General features: G+C 36.0%; 1 protein-coding gene across 2 annotated transcripts in view; it reads left to right on the top strand.

Annotated features, from left to right (window-relative positions):
- WDR35 (WD repeat domain 35) overlaps positions 1–21,304 on the top strand; it is a 45,700-nt gene that overhangs the window by 11,009 nt on the left and 13,387 nt on the right. The window contains exons 10-17 of one of the 2 annotated variants that reach the window (XM_075707350.1): positions 2,943–3,128; positions 3,715–3,747; positions 5,905–5,965; positions 15,301–15,445; positions 16,676–16,745; positions 17,471–17,524; positions 19,267–19,376; positions 20,963–21,173. In XM_075707350.1, coding sequence (XP_075563465.1) covers positions 2,943–3,128; positions 3,715–3,747; positions 5,905–5,965; positions 15,301–15,445; positions 16,676–16,745; positions 17,471–17,524; positions 19,267–19,376; positions 20,963–21,173 — 870 coding nt within the window. The remainder of the gene's footprint in view (positions 1–2,942; positions 3,129–3,714; positions 3,748–5,904; positions 5,966–15,300; positions 15,446–16,675; positions 16,746–17,470; positions 17,525–19,266; positions 19,377–20,962; positions 21,174–21,304) is intronic. The other variant, XM_075707351.1, reaches the window with a different exon arrangement.

Here is a 21,304-nt window from a genome sequence, read left to right as displayed (position 1 = left end):
AGATGATTCTATGATTCTATGATTCTATGATTCTAAACTGAGTAGGCTAATTGATACAATGGGAATTGGTTGAGACTCACTTTTACTGTCATTTTTTTTGGTGGTGAATTATTAGTTTGAACAAGGAGAGTTGTGTAGAAACCTGAACAGTAGAAACGAATGCAACCTCATAGGCATACTTCTACTTATATTTCAATTCCCAGTATACTTTTTACAAGTGTATATTCAGCTAATTCTAAATAATGTTTTTATCTTGTCTACTGTATGGGATTTTTTTGTTTGTTTGTTTGTTGTTAGTTTGTTTTAAAGAGTTAGGACTATTTCACTTAAATTTACAGTTTAACAAAAAATAGTGATTACTGTCCAGTATACGGTATTGTATATTTTTTTCTCTCCAGCACAGGATGTGTTCTTTAATCATCAGCGTGTAACCTCCGTGATTAAAGAGAGAGAGTGAGTGTAATGTGAGGAACATACTGCAGCTATATTGAAATGTATTGTTCCACTTGGTTGTGAAAAATCATTGGTCAGGGACTTCTAAACACAAATCTGCTAGGGAGCAATCTCACATAGTTTGTTGTAAATCTGTTGGAAGAGACTTTGGAAATTTGAGCTGGAAATTAGTCTTGCAGGAAATGCTACCTAATGTTTATTCTGGGAAACATGTAACAGCTGGAACACAAGCCTATTGCTTTTTCTTAAACCCCTCAGTATCTATGAGACCGTGTGTATTTCAAGATCTGGCACAGTTTGCAAATGAATAATATTTTGAAACCTTATTTTTAGAAACTGCATGTGTGAGCTTTTTTTTCCCCTTTGCATATTTAAAGTGGAAAAAGATGTACTCAAATTCATTTATTTCTGCAGCAAATAAACTCTTAACCTGATGGTGGTATATTCAGTTTCAATGTTAAATATTTTTTTGGTGAATGATATGTGTTGTCCTTCAATAAATAAAGCACATTACTACTTCTATGTTCTTTCTGATTATATCAGTAATTCCCTTTGAGGAATGAGATATTCTAAAAGGTGACAGTCATTAAGTAGTAGTGATTCAAAGCTGTCATTAGCTTAGGCTGGATTGGAATTAATGACCTGGAGATGAAGTGTAAGTATCACATTACCAATCTACTGAATAATCCGGTTTCCTGTATTTTTCAAGTATTACCATAACAAGAGAAAGGGGATTCTAAATTAATATGACAGTAAAAACTATGAATTGAGCTCATCTTTTTTAAACTATTCATAGTTTACATGGTATCTTTCTGGAGTTGTAATACTGATTTAGAGTCTATAGCTCTAGTTACATTTCTTCTGGTGTTTATTACCTTGTTCAAATCTGTGTCGGATTTCACTTTATATCCTCATCATCCAGCATTCTGGGGTCCTTTTACACTTCTTGAAATCAGTTTTAGATTTGACAAATGTGTTTTACAGTTTAGTGACTTGTTACCTCATAACTTACTCCTTTCGTATAAATTTTGAATATTCAGAATAATGTAAGTTCCAGTTTGCATCTTTGGGAAGCATCTTATGCGTAGTGCTCTCGTTGTCAAACACTTCCTTTATTCCAATCCTTTTCTTTTTCTTCCTGTATCCAAAATGAGCTTGATTTTTCTTGAAAGTCCAAGTAGGTCATATCAGTTGGGTCATCTTCATTCGCAAGCCTGTTGCCTCTCTGAAAGATAATAAATAATAATAAATTATAATAATAAATGAATGAGGTACAACTTCCAGGGCTAGAAACACGACTGCCCAGTGTGTTGTATTTATCCATGTCCATCTAATTCCATTATTTATTATATTATTATTTTTTTTACATATCTACCTTTTGTGAAAGCTGGATTTACTGATTTGTGATTCCCAGAATCATAACGCTTTTTCCATCTGCCCACTGCTGTTCCTCTGGCTATATTCCACAGCATTGTGTTTGAATTCCTGTAGAACTCTACTTAGTGAAAACCATTGGGTTCTGACAATTTATTGCCATTGAGTCTATAGATCTATTCTAAAAGTTGTTTTGCCGATACTTTAGTTTGTCTTGGTTTCATTCCCTGTAGTGCGTGGGAGCCCTTCTGGCCAGCTCTCTAACAATCTTTCTCCTCTCTCTAGTAAATGCTGATGCAAAGAATTGCATTAGTTTTTCTACAATTGCATCATCATCCTTAAGTGGTTTGCTTTATATTTCTTTTGTTTGTCAGCTTTACCTCCTTTCTGAGCTGTTTTCTGATTCTGCTGTGTTAGAAAGGGTTTTCATTATTTCTATAATTTCTATTATTTCTATAATTTAAATCAGTTCAATGCCATAAAATGCATCTTCTTGGCTTTTACAGTGTCTGGATATTCCATTTCTTCTTTTGCCTTTTTGCCCTTTCTCCTACTTGTTAACATGAATAATTATATTCTTCTGGGGGGAAGGGAGGGTTTGTCTTGTGTTACTAATATGGAAGAGGTAACGTGAGTTGTTATAGTGCTCTAATATAATTGCTTATTTTTGTCTGCTTCAGGAACTGAACTGTTTGAGGTGTTTATTATATTTCCCTTGGGAAACAAACTTTGGGTTTTCAAATCAATAGTCATAGAGAAAGCATTTTCATGGCAAAACCCATCATCAAAGTGGTATTTCTGTGTACCCACTGAACAAGGAATAAACAAGGGGAAGTGAGATCTTGTCATGTTTTGAGGTTGATCCTCGAATTCTGATTGCGATAGGTTATTCTGTGTGATGGGAACGCTTCTTTTGCCAGTTTAATATTATGCAAAGAACTTATTACTGGAGCTGTGTTCATATAGTTCTAATAAATCAGTTCATCACTTGACAGGTAAAGAATATTGAATACTGATTGTGTATATGAAATAAACACTTTCTTTCATAGCTGTGAACAATTTATTATTGAACTCTTGTAACTGGTAGGTTTTATCAAAATTATCTCTCTTGACAGTGGGGTTACTGCTCCAATACGGTTGTTTATGCATATACCCGACCTGATCGTCCAGAATACTGTGTAGTCTTTTGGGACACAAAAAACAATGAGAAGTATGTGAAATATGTCAAGAGCTTGATTTCCATAACAACTTACGGAGACTTCTGTGTTTTAGCAACTAAAGCAGATGAAAATCAACCTCAGGTAAAGTCTTTCTTCTAACTTTCACTTGAAACGCTCTGTTCCACATGTCGGTGCTTTACAGCCAGAATAAGATGAGATGTAAAATTCTGAATCTGTCTCAGAGTGTGTCACTCAGTTGTCATTTGACAGAATGGTACTTGGATGGGCTCAGTGTTTAAAAACAACCCCAACAAACAAAAAAGTAAAAGCAAACATGTGCAGAACCGATTAACTGCCTCTGTATTTTAACTCCTTTTAGCCATTAGTAACTTAATGAAGACTGCAGCCTTCAAGATTAATGTTTCTTTAGAAATATTTAGAACAGTTCTCCATAGAAAAGCTAAAAGCAGAACATCAGAATGGTAACGAATATTTAATCAGTCAGAAGTGGGGAAAAAAAAAGGGGAATTTTTAAGGTGATACAAATCACATGTTACTACACACTGCTCTGTTTGTTTATTTATTTTAAATGTAGTGACAAATGGTCTCATAAATGTTTCTTTGGTTAATGGATGTTCGGTTAGCGTGATGCTAACTGTTAAACAGTTTTTCTTACTACATTCACTTCTGAATTATTTTCTGTATCACTTGTATATTGCTTACAAAGGAGGAGCATGAGATGGAGTCAATTGGTGCAACGGTAAAAAAATGCTTTAGTGCTGCTTTGCTTGATTGTGTAATAAATGGTGTACTGTTATATGGATTGAAAATATGGTATACGTGGCCAAAACCATTTGGTGAAACTGAGTGTAATAAAATGAGATTTTTCTGTGTCGTATTTTTAAAATAGGAAAAAAAACAGTGGAGGGACTTAGTGTAACTTTCTTGAGCATAAGAAAGAGATTTAATTTTAGCATCTGAAAATTACAGTTAATAAGCATCTTCTAATTTTTTCTCAATGGCTCCAGTATAATTATTAACACGGTGGGGAGTCAGTTCTTAGAAAATGAAGTGAACAAGCTTATCTTTTGGGTAGCAGTTCATTAGAGTTGCTTTTGGAAAAACAGATTTGTTTTGCAATAGACTTGGGTCATTAGAATTGTGATTTCAAGATGGCAAAATGTACAGCAATAGCTGATGGGGCAACAAAGACTAATTTCAGCAGGAGCTGTTTAAGCGTATTGCAAGCGGATGTGAATGGCAGTAAGTTATGAAGAACTTAATGCTGATACCGATAGCAAGGCTTGAACTTTCTGCTTTGATCAAATCAGACAATGCAAACTCCCTTGTCCTGGCACTGCCCTGCGTAGCTCATGCAGCCTCTGTCCTGGATACTGTTACTCCATCACCCCTTGGCAGTCTCTGATCTACTGATTAGAGTCTCAGAAATAAGTAAAAAGGCCATAAAAGAGAAATTGATTAAAGAGTGAATGTTGGGATAATTTACCAGAGAAGAATTAATATAAACATAATGGAAACAAACAATAAATAGTTTAAAAAGCCAGGTGTGGTTTCCTACAGAGGTGCAGGCTCAACATATAACATATTTTTTGGAAAAGAGAAATTTGGGAATGCTGGTGGAGAGTTTAACTCATGAACAAAGAAATAAAAATACTGTTTTTGAGAGGTATTTATTGGCAGAACCAGCAAAATAAATTATTTCATGAAAAGAAATCCTTGTTCGGATCTTATTCTTTGAAAGAATGAAGTTCATACAGTAGCCGAAAACCTAAATTCGGCCATTCTCATGTGATTAATAAGCTATCGTTCTGACAGTTTAAAGGGGTAAGCTGTACAGTTGCTGCAGTCTGCTACCACAATTACATGAATTTTTCTGGAGGTGAAAGAGCTATGAAGAACTAATTATCTTCCATTTGCTGGGGAGTCAGGATAACCGCTGTTAGGTGATTCAAGTTTTTGGCAGCCCTGTATATATATATTTTTTTTAATCTAAAGACTTTACAGTGAAAGTTGCTACTTCTCATTCAAGACATTCTTATTTCCCTGTGCAATCATCGTAAAGCTATTTAATCCTTGATATAGGTCTGGAAAAATAAATACATCGACAACACCAATGAAGCATTGGTGTCTAGGTCAATTTTTACTTATCTGCATCTTCCTGAGTTTAACAGACCAATCTGAGGTATCTGTACTATCAAAGTCTTCCCGAGCAGGATTACAAGAAGGGCAAAACTAACAAAACTCATCAGTTTTGTAGTATCTGTGATACTGCAGGGCGGAGGGATAGCCTTATTCACAATTCTCCCCACATTGTAGCTCTCTTGGAGGTTCAAGGAAATGGAGGTCTGCAAAGGATAGAACAAGGGTCCTAACTTCTGGGAGCTAGCGAGGGGGTCTGGTGCAGTTTATTAGGTTCGCCTAGCTGTTCATGCAACGGATAGAGTTGAGTCACTGAGAAATTGCTGGTGTATCATGCTGGTAAATGATCGCAGTACAGCGTGTGCCCCGCAGAGCAGGGGGTGAGGCGCTGGCTGTCTTGCCCGCATGTTATCTGTGGACCCTGCTGGTGGTACATCCTGCGTATTGTATTTTGTCTGGTAGATTTGCTGCTTCACTTGAAACAGCTGGTCATTTTCCTGTTTTGTGCTTGGCTTTGTTTATAGTGCTAATTGGCAAATATGTTATTGCTCTCATGCTTACACTGCTTTATTTTTACTGCAGTCATGGTATTCTGTTGCTGATCAGCATTAGATTGCGTGGGATGTGGGTTAGGAGATGCACCTTCACAGAAAACTTTGTACAGCTTACTAATTTACAAAAAATGTGGTAGTAATGACACTTGCTTTTATTTCCAAAAAATGTGGTAGTAATGACACTTGCTTTTATTTCCATACAGTATGTGCTGGTTCTCTGCAATTCTATTGGCACTCCCTTGGACCCAAAATATATTGATATTGGTAAGCAACTTGCAATAGTCTTATTACGTTATTTTTTTTCTAGTCTTTATAATTATTATGCAAGTCTGTTCAGTGAAGCAATCACTATGTGGTAACACCCCTTGCATCTAAATGTTGTGACCTTCCATTCTATGTGTGGTTGTAACTATGATTTTATATTGGCTTCTCACTTCTACTTGAACTCTCCCTAAATGTAAAAAACATGTAATCAGGGGTTCCCATGTTGTGAACTGTAATTTGTGTTGGAAATGACCTATTAATTACTCTGTTAATAAAAATAGTGGCTTATAAAACCAGTCCTATTCCTTGTAAAAATTGGCTAAATTTAAACTGATTCTTCCAGTTAATACAAACTATTTACAATAGAATTTTTAAAAATTTGTACTACTTCTTTTTTGTTGTTTTTTAATGGATGATCTTGGTGATTCAGATTTTCCTTCACAACAGTGGTAATTCAACTCCTTTTTAAGAAGATGTACTTTTTTTAAGAGGGTCCTGTTTCTCAGAGGAATTGAAATAGTTTGATCTGGACTGTCATTTAAAAATAACATGTTGCTGCTTCCCAAATACCTTAAAGATCAATTTCTCATATTTCAATGTTGATAATATCTTTATCTTATCATCTTCCTCACAATTGTTTTATCTAAATAGTTTCAGATTCTAAATTAAAAAAAAAAAAAATCAGTGGGTTTATAACAGTACGAAAATACCCCCAAATCCTAAACAGATCTGAACTCCAGGCTTTCCCTACTGCTGGTTTGCTGCAGGTATGGTACAGAAGATTGCCAAGTAATTGCAAACCACTGTTTTCTGGAAGTTTTGCTAGAGAGTAAAGATCATTGATTTTTCCCTTCAAACAGATGAGGGAAGTGTGGACAAACTAACAAATTAATCAGCTTTTGGATTAATTAATCCACCTTTGTTCTGGTTTTTGCTTTATTTTTGGTTTGTTATCCAAACAGATCTGAATCTGGATTCAGAACAGACACTGTGAACTCCATTTGCAGTTTTCTTTTTGAAGCTTGATTCTTTGATTAACTTTTCTGTTTTGTTGAAAGGCTAAATCATTTGTAATGAAGTTTTAGCAAAAATACTTATTTGCTTTTGAATGAGAGAGGAGAGTATAGTTATTTAAATGAAAAGTACATACTTATTTTTAGAACCTCTTAGCTAAAATCATGATAAATAGATGATGTATTTGGCAGTAGACATCTAATGTGATTCCACTATGTTAGAAAGGTGGGATATGCTATACTGCTGCTGTGCGCAGTGGTATCGTGCTTTCTGAGCACACTAAAATACTTAGGAAAAAAAAATTCGGTGCATGGTTGATACAGCAGAGGAGCATAGCCATATTGGAACAGGTTATGGATAAAACTAGATTGCTTATTGTAAACCTGGAAGAATTCCTCTCTGCTTATTTTATTAATGTAAAGGTGTCTACTTAATATGTGTATATAGCTTTGGAACTTACATGCTCTGATTCTGTAGAAATTAGGTTTAATTTTTAAACAAACCACACCAAAATCTTTTCCCTACCTGTGCCAAAAAGAGATGTAGCTATTATGACAAGAAACCCTATGAACTTTTTTCGATGTAAATTGCCTCCTAGAGCCATTGTTTCATCCTCTCTGCAAAAAGTAACTCTTCTGTCTAAATTTGTCTCGTTAGAGAAGTTAGTTCCAAGCCATAGTGCTAATACTTGGTGTTAGTATTAAACAATAAACAGACAGCCATTCTGTCTGATAAAATAGATGGGAAAAGTGTCTAGCAAAGTTTTGGTGAGATAGAAATGATGAGGAAAGTAAGGTAAAGAACTGTAAGACAAGGAAGTAACAATAATTCACCAAAGAATATAGGCAGGGAAAAAAAATCAGCTAAAGAACAGAAATAGTTGAGATCATGAATATTATTGTTTTTCTCAACTAGTGCTACTAGACAGTTTTACTATATATTAACTAAGTTTCTAAGTGTCATTTTCTAACATTGTTCAGTTTTTCAGTGATAGCAGGAGAAAATCAGCTGTGAGTCAAATATATATTGTGAAATTTGTGCCCTGTATTGTAGATCATAATTAAAATGAAGAGTATCCTGCTCTGATGAATGAGTTTGACTTCTTTGTCCTATAGAATGTGTATGAAATATTGTGGTACTTTTTAGTCTCGTCATTTCTGTTTGTCAATTTGATGCTTTCTTGCCACCTTTTACAATAGGAGTGGCTCATCAAGGAATAAAGTGCCCAGGAAATTTAATACCAAGGATTTCACAGTGGGTGGAGGGGAAAAAAAAAAAACCCAAAACCTAAGCACTGAAGTAAGATGATGTGGTGGGCAGTAGCGATGTGGGTGGTGTGTCTGCTGTATTCCCCCTGTCCTGTCCCCTCTCCTGATCATATCTCTGCACTGTATGTGCCTACTAGTCTCCTGGACCTACTTGACAGGTGGGATTTGGGTGGTGGGAGGAGGATTTGGGAACTTACACGGAGTAGTTCATCTCATTTCTACAGTTGACATCTAAAATAAGTTCAGTGAATCATTCCTGAAAGGGGTCGTTTTGGCCTTTATTTGGTGCAGAGCAGCCCAGGGCAACCAGCTCATCTCTGTCAGAGATGTCTAAAATTAGGTGAGACAAATCCCACTCAGATGGTCAAAATTAGCATTGCATGTACGCTTCTAACTCTGCATTTAAACTCTTTTCTTTGCATTTTTCTAGTGTTCTGTTTATGTTTATGTGAGCTTTCTGTCTGTGATAGTTTTTTTTATTTACATTATAAACAAAGGTATCAAATGATTCCCCCATTATGACCTGTCTCTACAGCTGTCTGTACACAAGAGTTTTCTCCAGTGAATGAAAACAGTTAAAGAGAAATGCTATTTTAATTGAAAAATGCTGCTGCTGTTCCAGCTGTATTTGAATTGTGCTGAAAAGGTTAAACAATCTGGAAAAAGCTTCTCTTCCTTTAGCTTAACTAAGCTTTCTGCAGTCTGCTTCCATTCCCTCCAGTGTCAGAGGATCAGTGTAGTGCATAGATTTACAGTGCTCTTTCCTAGTGTGAGTTCATTTGTGAAAATGCTAGGCATTATAGCCTTCAAGCTCATAGACGGGCAAATACTTGAGGTTAGGAGTTTCACATTTTTGAGTCCTGAAAAACTTCTGTAGTCTCAGTAGTTCAAACATAACAAGCAAGTCTTTCATTGCTGTATGGTAAACACAGCCAAAGGGTCAACCTTTTTTTTTAAATATATGCATCCTGTAAGACTCCTTTAAAGTTAGCCCACCAAACTTACAGAAGGGATTGAAGGTGAAAGTGAAAAGCAAACACCTATAAATGCAACACTTTTGGAACACATTGCACTGGTTTTATCATAGTTGCTTTCCTTTTTTGTAACCTTTGAAGATACAACTTTATAGAACAACTTGAAATATTTATAAGATAATGTCAGTTTGTACAAGGTGTAGACACTTGTACATGGTCAAGGTCTTAATATACAGTATATTATGCTGTTTATCACAGTTGGAGCTTCTTGGCAGTAGAAAGTATAATTGTTGCAGTTTGACAGGGTGCTGAACTTAAGCAGCTGGCTGGCCTTGCTTAGGCCAATAGAGAGAGAAGACCTTGTAAAACCTCAAAGGCAGAAAACCTTTCTGTAAGTTCCTTCAAGATTCCGGTTGGTGCATAATTTCTAACAGAATCATTATCCTTTTGTCCTGTTTATAAATGAAAAAAATCAGCTTTAAATCAATTATCAGGTGAGAGTAATCATTAACAGTTTAAGATACAAGCAGTACAAAAGTAAAATTAACATATCTCTTACTCAGGATAATTGGAGTGGTGTTACTGACTTATGAAAAATATATTATCTGTCTGTGAAATTCTTTTTATTTCTTTTCTTTCTACCAAAACAATTTTTTGGGCTACTCTCTTTTAGTAAAGTGATAAATTGTTGCATTGATTTCTGTCCAGAAAATAAGTTGCTTAGGTAATTTTTCTTTGAACTCTTGTTCTTGTTTCAGACTTCGAAGTGCCATCTTTCAGAGAGGTTTAAAAACACTTAGGTTGTTACTTTATTTGATTTTCATAAATGCTTATGAAAAATGCCTTCTCATATAGTAGGATGTTTCTCAACAGACCACTCAGTATCTGTGTGCTCCTGCTTGTTCTTAAGTGGGCGCTCTTGACTGCCATGAGTCTAAACTGTATTTGTTGACTGGCTGTAATTACTGCAAATGGAACACACAATATCTTTGGTTTTTACCAGACTGCCCCTTGTTGGAATAGCTATCACCTGGCACTCTACTGAGCATAAAGATTTTACTCCTCCTTGAGACTTTGGTGCCTGCAGGTCTCTTGGGCTTTGACCTGGTAGGAAATTGATAGTGGAGAAAAAAGATTGCTAATCTAGGCATGCCAAGTAGCTGATGGAGCATTTGAATAATGCATCTGAAAACGTGTGTTAAGGCACAATTTGTACGAATTGCCAATTTATAACATTTTATAACATTGTTTCAACAAAGTGCTATTAACCTCCTAATGTCAAAGTAATTGTGACAGTGCGCAATGTTTGATTCACCCCCAGGAATGCAAATCTTACGTTGTTGGGCTCTAAGCTAATAGTTCAAGAAGAGCTCAAAAAAAAAAAAGTGCTTATTCCCTTTATTCTGTTGAATTTTTAATTATGTCATTAGCTTTCTAATGCTTGTCTCTGCTAATGATGGCAAAAAAGGATTAATCGGTCATTGTCTAGTGAAAGGCCATCACTTCAACTTTCTTTAGACATTGATGGATGGTTACACCTTAAAGATCTCCCTCATGTCGCTCTTTATTTTGTCCAAGGGCATTTTTCTTCCTGTGCTTCCTGTACCTTGTTTTTAGGGTCCTTCACAGTAGCTAGTGTTTGCTAGCCCATAAATTAGTCTTTTTTCCATTGTCTAACATTATGATGTTCCATCCTACTAAGGTACAAAAATTAACCAACACAGTTTCTTCTTTGCTTGTTTCACAGGCTCACAGGCTTTCTGTCAAAGTCCTTTCATGAATAACTAAATATAAACTACAGAAGGTTAAATACCTTGTTATATAATATCTTTTTAATGGGAACATAACAGATGGTATCTGCTAAGAAAATGCCGCTCAGGCTGGATTATATCATCTTCTTACATGCGCTTAGGAGCACTGACATAGCGAAGTGTTGACTTATCTTTCGCATGTGTGTTAGCGCCCAGTGAAACGGCCTGATCAACATACAGGTGGATTAAAGGCAGAGTGCTGGAGTCATGCCTAGCTGTCTCGCCTCCCTCCTGGACACCTTAACAAGGATGACTGAACTATATATGAAACAGCACTTGAATTGCTGTTACTTACAGTTGATCACTTTAAAGTAAACTATAACTTATTTTTAGTATTTCTTCACATTCTGTAAACTGTGGTCATTCATGAGTTGTCCCATGTGCAGGTCAGTTGTCCCTGCTGCTGTCTGACATTTTCTTCTATTTATGAGCTAACACTTTCAGAGACATTTGAATCAAGCTCTAAAATTAGGTAGATGTTATTGATCAGACTAAGTTTGTCCCAGTTTCTCAGGAATAGCCTGTAACAGGTTTGTATGAAAACAATTCAGTCTTGTGTCTGTCAGATTGCTTCCTTTCCAACATATTTAGGTGGGATTACTTGTCTCTCTTCTGTTTGTATATCCTATTTTATATACTAGAGAGTGTCTCAGCTTTTTCTGTAGCAAAGTAATGTAGTCATGGATTAAGTTTGTTTTCCATTCACTGGTTTTAAAGAAGAATAGACATGAAAGCAGGTGTTTTCTAACTGTTTTCAAGTGAGATGGAGTGAGTGTGGATGAAATACAGACATTGCAGAAGGTTATTTGAGATTCCTGGATATCTAAGAAGTAAGATTTCTCTCCTCCAGGGAAGAGGTTTTATGAAGGAACAGTGAAGAGAAATGAGGTGAGGAGAGAAGGAAGGTCCAGAGAAAACTTAAAAGGGCAGTTGTTTCACACGTTGGCGTTGTTTTGATGGGATGGTGTGTTTCGTCCTTTTCAGTATTTGATCACAGAAAAGTAAGGCGCCTGTTTAAATGTTTTCCATACATATTTTCAAGGTCTGAAAATTAAGCATGAAGACATTAATACTGAAGTCAGCTATCTGCAAAGTCTGTGGGAAGAGCTAGACAATCTAAGAAGTCCCCATGTTTAGCATGGAAAGCTGCTATGCAGTGGAAATGCTGTGCAGAGGAATGTCTGAATCTCTTGCCTCTTTCTGACTTAAGCCGCATGCTTTTCTGTCTGCTTAATAGTCAGAGCACGAATTCTTTGAAGGGCACTGATGCCCAAGTGAGCAGCACTTGCTGCTGAAATCAAGGCCACTGTATAAGATAATACTTCCCTACACTAAAGGAAATTAAGTAGTTAAACCAGCTGCCTAGAAAGGGATTCTAGATCTTCCCCAGCCTGAAGGGTTTGAAATGAGCATCTTTCCTTTCCCAGGAAAGGACAAATCCCATTCCTTCCTTCTCCATTCCAGCAACAGCCCAAAGCTGGGGTGGCTGGGGCATCCTTTCCTCGTGTTGAATCTGTGCTGTTACGCAGCCAAGAAGGAGAGCATTTTAGGAGCAGAGTGTAGCCCAGTGATTAAGGCTCTGAGGTGAGAAAGGGGAATAGAATGGAATAGAATAGTTTCAGTTGGAAGGGATCTACAACAATCATGTGGTCCAACTGCCTGACCACTCCAGGGCTGACCAAAAGTTAAAACATGTTATTAAGGGCATTGTCCAAATGCCTCTTAAACACTGACAGGCTTGGGGCATCAACCACCTCTGAAGGTAGTTCCAAGAAGCCTGTTCCAGTGTTTGACCACCCTCTCGGTAAAGAAATGCTTCCTAATGTCCAGTCTAGACTTGGATTTTAGTTTCTTTTTCCACAGATTTTTCTGTTTGTGTTTTTTTGTGTGTGTTTGCTTGTTTAATGACTGTCTACTATAAAATGCTAAAGCAATTCTAGAAAAAATCCCACATCCTACTTTTATGCAATTGTTTAAGCTACATGGGCAATTTTGTAAAAGCATTGGTTCCCACATATAGATCCTGCTTTTCCGGATGTGGTTTTGAATGGATCTGATCCTGATGATTGTGTCTCTGTGTTGTGTATCTTTCTCCCTGTGATTTCACATTTGCTTAAATCCAATCATCATTTAGCCTGCTGTTGCAAGGAAGGGAAGGCCCTGCCCTCCATGCTGGCTGCTCATTCCTGCCATCTTCAGCATTTGTGATTTTCTCTTTAATCCAACTTAAACTAATCTTTTATTTATTTAATTCTGAGCTCAGTTAGATGAATGAACTGATCCAACTTACTCTGTGGTCAAGCTACTGCTAGAGCTGATACACAAGAAGTTGCAGGGAAATGTGTCAGGGGTTGGTGCGTGGGGTTTTTTTGACAGCAACAATCAGTTAAAGTTTTAGGCATGTTCATAAAATGCTTAATTGATTGTATTCCTCTGGATAAAGCATAGATGTGTTGCCATCTTGTTTCTGGATCACAACAGAACTGATGTGAATATCCTTTTTTCCCAGATTGGGGTACTTCGAGGTGTGCACAATTGAGTAAGTTTGGGCTCCATGGAAGCTGTAGGTCAAGTGGGGAGTTGCCTAGTGAGTCTGAGAAATGCCCATGGCTTTCAGATGTGGGCTTGGTTTAGTATTGTCTTGGAGTAAAGTGTTTAGACATTGACTAAGCTGAGTCCAAATACGAGGCTTAGTACTAAAATATTGTGATATGAGCAAGAGGAAACCTTACTCCCTCACAGGTCAGGAGATTCTCGTGTTTCATTTTTAAAGGGTAAAAGCATTGATTGTTATGGCATGTACAGCTGCAAGGTAATAGAAGAACAGAGCAAATACATGGAATTTATTCATGCTGTTAATGAAACAGAGGAGACTGTATCCTTCAGTTGTATGTGACTAATTATTGAAACGAATGTGCTATAAGAAATACACAGAGTTGCATATAATGTAAACAACTGTACTGCTCACATGTTAAGCATCATCAGTAAGCCTTCTTATCCAGTATTTACATTTATATGAAAAAGTATTCTACAGCCATCAGGTACCTTATATAATCCTCTTGGTTTCAAAGAAATAAAATCTGTTCAACCAGTCTTCCCCCATCTGTCTCTTGCAGCACTGCTCTTCTTTATGGCAGGCTTATAGCTCCCTCCAGAGTTCTGTTCAGTGCTAAAATACAGAAAAAAATTGAGATTCACTGTAAAAGAATCAGATTTTGTGCTCACAGCGTGTTATGTGTATGACTCAGTGTTTCACTAACAGGCTGGGCTACAAAATTCTTTTGAATTTGCCTGTTTTGTCTGGTAGCATACTGATTTACTTGTAGAATTTGAAGACATTGGGGGATTTACTTAATAGGTTTCTACATTTTTCTATGCCTTTTTATGTGCATTCACTGGTTTTCAGGAAGATGAAGCAAAGGATTGTAAAAGGAAAAAAAAAGAGCGCCACAATACAGTCAAGACAGTGTATTATAAAGAATAATGTAATGCTTTGAGTGCATATATATATTTTTTTTTTCTTTGTTCACTCAACGTTGACAGCAGGAATGAGATACTCAATTTATCCACATATTCTAAAGGGGCTTAGGGCTAAAGAAAATGCCCTGCCTTCCTATGCTGTGATCTTTGGATGCAATAACGTAAGACTAAGCACACACTTTGCTAAACATTTAATTTGCTGCCATGCAGGTAAAGAATTGTTATTTGGCCTGGCTATTAACTAAGATAAAACCAGCATTTCTAGGTCTTGTCTAACTCAAGATTTGTTAACTGTTTTTAAGGGGTGCTAATCAAAGAATCTCTTCTAGATTGTCAACTTTTTAGTAGTCTTCCTTTTATTTATATTTGAATAATTACAAATATGTCAGATACAGAAGTATTTTATAGATCTTGTTAGAGATTTGAGATATTTCTGAACTGGTCATTAACCTGAAAATTTGTCTATATTTATTTGATGTCTTCTGCATTAGCGCATGGAAATCTGCTGAAATAATAAGAAGAAAAGTGTTAATTTTAAAACGAGAACTTGTAAAAAAATTTCTCTGTTCTTCTGAACAAGGCCACAAGGCCCTAGTGAAATTTCTTAGCAATTAATGAAAACTGCTGCTAGGTTGTGTGTGGTGTGGTTTTTGTTTTTGGTTTTGGGTTTTTTTTACTTTTTGCTTTTAACCTATGGAGATTTGGTTTCATCCATCTGGGAAAAAATTTACAAATTAGCACAAATTATTTGCCACTCTAATTTTACAACCATTTGGGTTTCATAACAGGGCCGTTGTTTGTCACAATGACCAAAACGCATGTGATAGCAGCTTCAAAAGAAGCGTTTTACATCTGGCAGTATCGTGTGGCCAAGAAGCTCACAGCAATGGAAATTAATCAGCTAGCACGGACCAGAAAAGAAGGCAGGGAAAGGTTTGTCTTCAGGCTTTGTCATTTTTCTTCCTTTGCATTGGTATCGTTGATATCGTTCTCCCATGCCTAAAATATGAACCCCTGTCTTCTCATTTTTCTGCTTAGATTTGTTGACTTGCAGGCATGTAAGATTAAATACTAAAGAATAGTTTTCATAACAAATGTGTGTTTGTTATCCAAATCTCTTAGACTTTTTTGGATTAGTTTCTGTTCAGTGTCTCCATTTGCTCTCTGCGTGCTTCCCTTACAGAGCTGTATGTCTTGATGCTTTTTTCCTCCTCCTCTTTTTCTCCTCCATACTCTTAGTTTCTAGGTAGCTGTATTCCCTCTGATAAGTTTAACTGCTTCTTGTGTGTCAATGGCTGTAAGGACATAGTCTATCCACCTAGTTCCTCTCTAAATACACTTGTGTGTGAGTGTGTCTTTGATGTCTAATCCTGTATGGACTTTCATCCTCTCAAGTGAAACAAGCCAAAGTCAACATCATCTTGCCTCCAGAACGTTTCCTGCCCAGATGCTCATTAGTGGCATTAACTTTTCTGTCACCTCCACAAGCTTGCAACTTTGTTATGATTTTCTTTTGTGTTATTTTATGTTTTCTTCCATAGAGATGCTATGGCATCTTTCTATAAATCTACCATCTCCTGCCACCATGTATCCATAATAATGAGTAATTATTTGTACATGGTGTAACAACTTATATTGTTCTAGTATCTGAATGTCCTAGCCTTGGACAAGATTGTAAATTTGATAGTAATACTGAAAAAGTAAATAGTTGTAATTCAGCATAAACTATGATTATAGCGTTCTAAAATCTTTCCTCATGCTACTTTTTAAGGCAAAAGAGAAGTTATTATGAAGTATTGAATACAGTAATACATAACTTTTGTGGATATGAAGGGGAAGCTCTTCATAAGTATGGAGAAGAACCTAAGGAAATATGGAAGTACATGTTTGAAAAGAGACAGCTGGGGTGGTTGATGGCTTGCAGGAACTTCTTGTTGCAGAATGAAAGTTTATAGATCATATAGGAATACACCATCAGGGCCTGTGAAAGTGAAACCAAGTGCCATATCTTTATATCAATACAAAGCAGGGTTACAGGCATAGCTTTTATTCTCTTTTCCAATTGCAATGGTTTCTTCTCCAAGGATTGAAGATACCTATACGCTGTCAAAAATGATCCTTTCTTTGGGGGTCACTTTTTCTTCAAACTTTCCTTTTCTACAGGATTTATCATATTGATGACAGTCCTTCAGGATCTGCAGATGGACACCTTGATTACAGCAGAGCGATTGAAGTGAGTGATGTTTTTAACTAGTTTATTGTGGTGTCACTGGTAGCTTGAAAGAGAATGTTAGCATTGCTGTATTTATTTTCATAAATTTTCATTAGTAGAAGTGGTCATACTTAAACTTTCTTTTACTTCTACCTTTTGTACATACGTGTTATTTTTCTTCCCTGTAGTTAGTGTGTTGTTACTGTGTCATTATGTATTACTGGAAATACACACCAAACTGTAGGGAACATAGAAAAAGTACATTCTGGGGTCCAGTATGTAGACACCTGCTGTTGTCTTGGTGAGAAGCAGCTCTCCTTACTTCAACAAAGTAATCTTTTTTATTATTTTCGTCCTTTTTCACTTTATATGTGTGTGTGTGCGCACACGTGCTCACTTTTGTACTTACGAATATACCTGAAATTAATTACAGGCCTCACAAGTCAGGGTTAGTTGCCTTCTTGTGTTTTCTGTTAAACACCTGTTACATTTTGGCTTTCTTATTTTTCTGGAGGAGGGGCAGGAGAAGAAAGGAAGCTGTTAATATTATTTTTGTCATGTTTCCCATAACAAAGGCTGCTACTATCATAAACTGTCCATTTACTGTATACTGATAAGGTTCGATAGCGCCTTTTTATGTGGATACTTAACAACATTCTTGTATATTTAAATAAAACTTCTTTCTTTAGCGGTGCATTCTTACGGTTGCATTAAAACTGATATTGATATCGCTTGTATACTTTCAGGGAACAAGAGATCCAATTTGTGCAATAACAGCATCTGATAAGATACTACTTGTGGTAAGTTACATGATTAAAATAACTCCTCTTGTGCCTCTTGTGCTTGTAAGCAGGCGATTCTTTGGCAACGTGTTCATAAGAAGTCATAATTTCAAAGCATTTCTGAATTTAGAATTTATACAGATGAAATATCTTTCTAGATGTCCTCAAAGATAATTCTAACAGGTTGTTCTGTTAACCTGGACTCTTTCTTTAGGAGGACTAATTCACTAAGTGCTTACAATTTATGTATAGACTAGTTGCCTGAGTTAGTACTTATATGTAAGGTTTGATAAAGTCCAGGTCAGGACTTAATTCTGTAATCTGAGTTCTGGGAGGTCTCTTCTAGGCTGTCTGTAAATGCACAAACATATACAAAGTTTGTCTATTTACATATTAATGGTATAATGTATGATGACAAATAATATCACATGTATTTAGTATGCTATACTATATGTATAATATACATATTAATACATTTAGGGATTATACATACCTATTATGTATGAGGTATTGTATCATGCCAAACAGCTGGTGCATTTTTTTTTTTTTTCCTGATCTGAAGAGTGATCTTATTAGATGAACAGACATACAGGTAGGCTTTAAAACAAACTAACTGAGCAGAACAAAGATAGAAAAAGAACACTGTTTCTTCATTTTGTCCACCTTCCCAAGAAAGATTTTGATGTTTTCCCATGTTCCTACTGCAGTGATTTTTTTTTTTTTGGTTATATCCTTTGACTGGATTTTACAAGATCAGTGGGTCACAGGAAAATACATGAATGAAAGGAGTGTGATGGTTAGTAGGTGACTATGGGATTTTGTTTGTGCTTGAAGAATAAGAGTGAGAAAATGAAATTAAGAGGACAATTAATCAGTGAATTTTGTTAAAAGGAAGGGAATGAGAGGAAATGCCTTTGAGACTAGGTCTGGATAAATGTGCTGAAGCTGAATGCATATTACAGTGGTTAGAATTTCTAACGCTTCTGACCACATCTGCTTTTCAGTTTATAGGGTATACAGATGTGAAAAAGTCGAAGATGAAAGGTGATTTATGCTGAGGATCTTAGGGGTAGCTTTGCAGGGGGGGGAAGGAATAAAGTTTGGACTACCTTAAAGTTTAGTATTGACTCATTTCCAGCATAAGGGTTAAACAGCAGGTAAAATAAGCTAGGTATGTTGTTCAGTCTACAGAAACACCATGAGAAAATAGTGGCCATGATCATTTCAGTCCAGGGGTGTCAAACTCATTTTAGACTGTTGGTCTGATAGTGTCTTGACACAGGGCATGGGTGTGTCATTTGGAAAAATAAAGATAAACCACATTGGTACTTAGATTTGTTTACTGTTACTCAAGCCTTTGAATAACCAGTATATTTTACAGCATTTACATTTAAAGCTAGCTCAGGTCTTGAAGTAATTGGTGAGACTTGTTAACATGCAGACAGCTCTACATGAACACAGCTGTACTGCTTTCAGACCCGAGCTGGTACTGTCATATGCCACTGTTTGAGTGGATTTACCAGCGTGGGACAGGGATCTTTTCACTTTTCTCCTTTTTTGTTATGTAGACCATGTCTGAAGGTTCATAGGGAATTGTCGGGCTACTGAAACTGTTCTGTGGGCTGTATGTGGACTATGGCTTTTCGTTTTAACATGCCTGATTTAAGCAGATCTGTAAATTGTAGCATCTTAGGAAAGTATCTTTTTATATTTATTTATTATTTAAAAATTTTCTCAATAAGCAATCGTTGCTTTTCTAGGGAAGAGAATCTGGCACTATTCAGAGATACAGTCTTCCTAGTGTTGGTATGGTACAGAAGTATACCCTGAACTGTCGTGCGTATCAGCTGTCTCTGAATTGCAACTCCAGGTAAGTTACAGATCTGCTTCTAATGCAGCTATTCGATTTTAAAATAAACCACTACAATTTGTGAAAATACTAATTCTATGATTCTACAATAATTATGTACTGATTTTACTTTAATATATTTATTATTTTATTTTATATCATATATAAAAATATATAACATAATTTTATAAATATAAACTACTTATTAATTTTAGTTGTTTTCATGGTTGCTTAGCCATTTATTTATTACTAATTAATTACATCTGGCCAGTCATGAGATTACCCTGAGAGACTGTGTTAGTAAAGTTCTCTTATGCTTTAAACTCTTCAGGGTGTGTGTGGGAAGTTTAAGGAAACATATACATGAAAAATACCTTTGTTTTATTAGATGAACTAAACATAAGCTTCCTGTGATCATGACACGAATTTACAAAATTATGCCATAACCTGAAATTTTGTATCTCTAAGGCTTCTTTCTATTTCTATGTCCTTCTAATGCCTGGAAACTTTGTTCATACCATGTTATTTTTCATTGTTACAAGCTGTAGCTGGTGGCAATGCTTCTAGCAAGATTGATTTTTCCTAAGCTTCAGCTGTGCCAATACTGGTTGCTTTCTACTTAGCAGCTATTTTTTTGTGAGAGCACACGTGAGTGTCTTGGCAGAAAAGGCAAAAATATACTGACTAAAGAGGACTTGTAAGACAATTTTAATCACTTTAAAATAACTTTATAATTTTAAACAAAATTCATAATATGTGTGTAGATTGCTCTCAGGCAATGCAATCTAGTTAGAACCACATTAGTTTTGTTTTGAATCCTTCCTAAATGACTTTGTGCTAGTGAAAAAGGCTCAGATCCATAAGTGTTTTGAAGTTAATTTTCTAAATTGCTTTTGAAATTTTAATAGGGATTAGGGGTGTCTATATACTTTCAATATTTATAAATGCTTTTAAAATGGCATTGTAGTAAATACAGGCTACTATGATTCACTGAATACCTATGTAACTGGAAATTTTCAAATGTAACCCTTTAGAAATTGTGTTTTTCCCATATTTTAAATTACTTCAAAGATTAATTGGGTTATCCTTCATATTGTCTGGAAAAAAAATAAACAATACCTTTTGTAGAAATATAAGAAATCCTGTTTTAGAGATTAACAGTCTGCATGACCACAGTGTCTTTTTAATTTAAGAATCTGCTTCATTGCCTCCTGGGAAATAATGAAAAACAATTCTGTTCAGTTGTTAATTTTAGGCTCTGTCAAGAACAGTGTGGCGAGGGGCAGAACCTGCAATTTACTCAACTTGGTATCGGAAGTACTAAGGATCTTCAAAATGCTGGATGAAAAATGGGCACATTTCAGAACCTTTGCAGGGCCAGATCCCGTATGAGCAGATGAAATCCTTGTTTCCATGTCTCTGGTCACTCTCTGCTGTGCAGATCAATGAAAATCACATGCATCTCACTGAATCTATGGAATTATACTGGTATTAGATTAGAGGGGAAGTTTGGCCTGAGTGTGCCAGTTTAGGGAACTATTTCAGAATTACAACCTTGAATAGTATTATTTAGCAGTCTTCTTTTTTCTTCCTTTGTTTTTCTGTAGTCGTGTTGCTATCATAGACCTTTCAGGTGTTTTGACTTTCTTTGACTTGGATACACGGGTAGTAGACAGTACAGGACAGCAAGTGATAGGTGAGCAGCTGAAACTGGAACGCAAAGATGTCTGGGATATGAAATGGGCCAAAGATAACCCAGATCTGTTTGCAATGATGGAGAAAACAAGAATGTATGTTTTCAGAAACTTGGATCCGGAGGTAAATATTATCATACATAAACTATGCATTTTACAAATTCGCTCGGAAGTTAATGGCTCTATGTTGACTAGTAGTATTCTTGTGCTTACTGTTCAATTAGGCAAGTGTTTATAGAAATAAATAAACTTGCT

This window comes from Pelecanus crispus, chromosome 3 (assembly GCF_030463565.1).
Source record: "Pelecanus crispus isolate bPelCri1 chromosome 3, bPelCri1.pri, whole genome shotgun sequence".
In the NCBI taxonomy this organism is placed as follows: domain Eukaryota; kingdom Metazoa; phylum Chordata; class Aves; order Pelecaniformes; family Pelecanidae; genus Pelecanus; species Pelecanus crispus.
Note: the sequence above shows the minus strand (reverse complement) of the source record. Positions and strands in the feature narration are given on the sequence as shown.